The sequence below is a fragment of the Morone saxatilis genome, unplaced genomic scaffold, assembly GCF_004916995.1.
Source record: "Morone saxatilis isolate NCDOM2014 unplaced genomic scaffold, NCSU_SB_2.0 Contig1, whole genome shotgun sequence".
Classification (NCBI taxonomy): Eukaryota; Metazoa; Chordata; class Actinopteri; family Moronidae; genus Morone; species Morone saxatilis.
The window spans coordinates 8725719-8730052 of NW_023339651.1; the positions used below are offsets into that span (position 1 = coordinate 8725719).

General features: G+C 40.0%; 1 protein-coding gene across 1 annotated transcript in view; it reads right to left on the reverse strand.

Annotated features, from left to right (window-relative positions):
• Positions 1-14: 14 nt before the first annotated feature.
• Positions 15-4334, reverse strand: part of LOC118333712 (adenosine kinase-like) — a 101249-nt gene continuing 96929 nt past the window's right edge. Inside the window, exons 10-11 of the mRNA XM_035669482.1 lie at positions 1868-1954; positions 15-1542 (exon numbers count right to left, since the gene is read on the reverse strand). Coding sequence (XP_035525375.1) covers positions 1418-1542; positions 1868-1954 — 212 coding nt within the window. The 3' untranslated portion in view covers positions 15-1417. The remainder of the gene's footprint in view (positions 1543-1867; positions 1955-4334) is intronic.

A 4334-nucleotide genomic window follows, 5' to 3' on the forward strand; every position in this document is an offset into this window, starting at 1 on the left:
GCAGCTCCAGACCCCGAGAGTCCAGTTAGGACCCAACAGGCATGAGTGTGGGTGACTGAGCGGCGGCAGGACACCAGGCTGGTCCTGGGCTCTCCACCCCCTCTACCACCACCACCGCCACCTCCCCCCCAACAGTCCCCACCATAATGGAGGGTGTTGAGCTGTCCAAAAGTGATTAGCATGAGGGAGCCTCTGGCTGATTAAATAATGAGGAAATAACACAAACCCTGCGCGTTATAACATTATTATTGCATTTTGGTTTTTTAGGGTACTTAACAAATCTTGTGTGTTGAAGCTGACTTTGTTTTGGTATAGGAGTATAAGATGAGTTTAGGATTGTTTTATTGATGTAATAACAAAAAAACAAACAAAAAAAACATTCTTTCCAGTTTTGTCCAATTATAAATGTCTCTTTTGAAGCCGCCTGTAACGGCGCCCCATCCATAAAGTCTGCAGCACGACAGCTGAGTATTAAAGGAACGCTCAGCTGAAAAGTATCACAACACTCTCACCCCCTGTAGGCTTGAAAAAGGGCTCTAAAAAGTTTGCAGCTTGCTGCTTTGTGAAGGATGGCACTCATAGTTTACACTACTAAATACACCACTTCTGTGTCTCACTACTGCCAGCTCACAGCTCAGAGGCTCCAATGGAAGTAGTGTAATTAGCAATTTATTGGCAAAGCGATAATTGTTTGGAAAATAGTCAGCATGAGGATCAACAGCGAATAAAAGTGGATTGTGCAGCAGTAATGGTTTGAGAAGTTTCTACGGACGTTTAAATATGTTTTTTTGGCCATGACTCTGGGTCACCATTAGAATTGATTGTAACTCCAAGCTGACTACAGCTGCTGTCCTTCATGGAGGAGCAAACAATAAACTTTTTAGAGCCACATGTCTATAGAAACTTTTCAAATCTGTCCTGCAGGATAATGCACTCCGCCACTGATCCATTTTCCCAAGTAGGAACCAAACTTCAGTCGCTGCTTAAACAAATAATGTAATACAGTACTTCCAGCAACGCTTCAGTGGGAAACAGAGCTGGAGTGTTTGAACTCTGTTGTAGTTTGAAACATACAGAACATATGGATCAAGTTTCTGCACGTGGTGGTGATAGATTCTAACACTTTCTTTCACCTTTCAGACCTACAGGCGTTCGGTTTTTGATACTCAAAAGATAGATTTTCAGCAAAACGTTCCTTTAAACATAACCATTATCATTCCAATACCTGATACTAGTACAGTGTTTGAATTATATTAAAACATCTGAGTTGCTTATTCGAGCTTGAGTAAAATATTCAAGCTGCAGCACTTAGTCCCATGCAGTTGGTTACTGTAAATAGAAAAAATGTACATAAACTCCTGAAGCATACATATACAAGTATCTTTTGGAAAAGACAAATATGCAGTGCTTGGATGCATCAGTGAAAGTCTGGCTTCTCTGGGAAGGTGCATCCGACCCGTCTGATGATGACGTTGGCGGAGTAGTGTCCGGCCCGGATGCACTCCTCCAACGCATGCTCTTGGACCAGCGCAGAGAGGAATCCTGGGTAGACAGAAAGTGCAGAGGTCAACCTGTAAGCATCCATCACATGCAAAATTGTTTGGGGAGTAGTTAGCGTTAACGTGAGCCAGGTAACTAATGAATTTGTGGAAAAAGGGGACAATGATGTTTCATCCGCAACAGGACCCCGATGATGACTGTTTTATGTGGCGCTAGGATAAGCTCATACAGAGTAAAAACAGCAGGCTAAATGTCACGCTCATATAATCTGGAGACATTACTACATTACATAGTTGGCCGGTATCAAAGGTTAATTGGGAATGTACACAGAAATCAAGCTGTGCAGAAGATGATTTTCATGCCGTACCTCCCACAAAGGCGTCTCCCGCTCCGTTAGTGTCCACAATATCGTTCTGGTCGATGTCCAAAACGGGGAACATGGTCACCCTCTCACCTGTGGTCAAGACACAGGCGGGCTGTTAATTAAAGTTGAACACCAACTTCCCAACCAACAAGTTTTGGCCTATTACTTCTTTGATTGTAAAAAAAGAAAAAAAAAAAAAACATAGGTCATTTCACACAGCTTTGTTATAATTGGAGATAGTTAACTTATTTAATTTTAGCACTTCAGCATGGCATAGTTTTATGGCTAATTAATGAGATGTAAAATAGAAGCCTTACAGTACATGTGTAGTACATAATTAGTGTTGAGTAATAGTTAGGGAGCTCGAAGCTAGTCGTCATGGAACAGAGAACAGAGCAGCAACTCCCAGCATTGGAGGAACTGTAATGAATGATTGTTTGGCATTTTTTGCATGATAAATGACATAAATTGACTGATAATGAAAATTCTTTTGGCAGACACATTGATCATTTAACTGTTTTTCAGTGCCAATGAATAGGTAAATTCTGTCAAACTGAAGGACACTTCTGTAACTAAAATACTGCGACATGTCCTGCAGTGGCTTGAATACATTTTCCAGAAGCAACAGATGATCAAATGAAAAAAATCTCAACACCTATTCTCTACCGTTTTAGGCGAGCGCTCTGATAAATTAAAAAACAATGCGAGAACGGTAACTGTAAGTCATTTCAGTTCAAAAACGGAATCCATTAAATGAGGGTCTCTTTATTATCTTCGGTGGATTATATTGCTTCAATTATCAGTAGCATATGCACTTCAAAGGGACTTCCAGTTTAAAAGGAGAGAGGGGGGGGGGGAGAAACAAAAATCTACCAGATGACAAAGTCTGGAGGTGTAGAGTGACATTAAATCAGCAACTTATGTCAGAGCAATCTAAACCACACACACAATCTTCAAACAATCTGAGGGCTCTGGTGCCGACATGAACCTTCAAAAAGGTGCAGGAGACAAAAGACTGACATGTGGATAAAAGGAACACGAGGAGGCTGACAGACCTCTTATTGAGAAAAAAAGCTTGGAGTTTAAGGAGAACATGGGAAAAAAGACGACAAAAAAGTTGTTTAATGAGGCTCCCTGCTAATCTAACAACGGCTCACAAAATATCTGCGGTACAAGATAAGACACCCCACCTTATTAATTTTTGAACACATTTCTGTCCTTGTCCTACAGGGAAAAAGATACACAACCTGCAGCTGAGCATATGTTCAACACATGATGTCAAAGAAATGAGTGTAATACACCGGCTATGAGAGACACTCCATCAAGTTGTGGTTTGAAAATGACGTCTTTTGGAGCAGAAAGCGACTGTCTTACAGGTCGGGTACAGAGAATGTATCAGAAGAGATGGATTGTGTTTTCATAATAACACATTTTCTCTTTAAAGGGAAAGCAGGTGATTGTCACTTTGATAATAAATTAAACTACGACAAGAATCCTGTCAGGATCAGCTAATTAGCAGCATAACGACTCTGCTTAATTAATGCCACAGATGAAGAATCTTCCTTCCTCTTGAAACGATTAACCGCAATGGAAAATGTGCTAACAATAAATTAAAGTTTGTCAGTTATTCCACAGTTAAGAAACTCAAGTCGTTAGATGTGGTGGTGCTTCTGCGATGCACTTGGCGGTTATAAAACCGGATGCTTTAAAATCCGAAGCTGCTGCACTTGTTCAGCACAGATCCTGCAGTTCATTACACCCGAGAAATCAAATATACATTACTCTGTAAATATGTTCACGGTAGTTTAAACAAATGGTTACTCTCTCCAGTGTGGCAGTCGGTTCTTATTAGAGAGACAGTTTGCAACCAGGTACCTTCTTACATGAAGTGATGCCTGTTTTTGTGATAACACTACATCCTAAGGTGTTTCAATCTGTTACACCTATTGCTATGTTGGTGCAATTAACAGTTCTGGATTTAGATTCTTATCAAAATCTTTTAAATTCACTGGTAATTGAAGGACTCTTTTGATTTTACTCTAACATGCACTCTGCTGTGTCTTATTTGCTCTTTGGCTGATTTTTAAATATATATTTTTGAAATAGTTTTGCCTTTATTGGATAGGATAGCTGAAGATAGACACAAAAGGGGAGAGACAGAGGGGACCACAGGTCAGATTCAAACCCATGGCTGCTGTAACTAGGACTCAGCTTTGATACATGGTTCCAGGAAATCGCCATCTTTAAAGTCATTTATACCAAACTACATTATATTACAACCACTTATGTAAATTTAGCCACTTTCAGCAATTTTCTGTATTTAAATGAATGCAAATTTGGAACCACTTAATGAACTGAACTCAGTTCAAGTCACATAAAAATCCAGCCTCACTCTCTATAAACATCCTTATAATGTTGTAAACGTACAGAGCGTGCAGTATCATGTTCTTTAAAGTCCAGTGTGTAACAT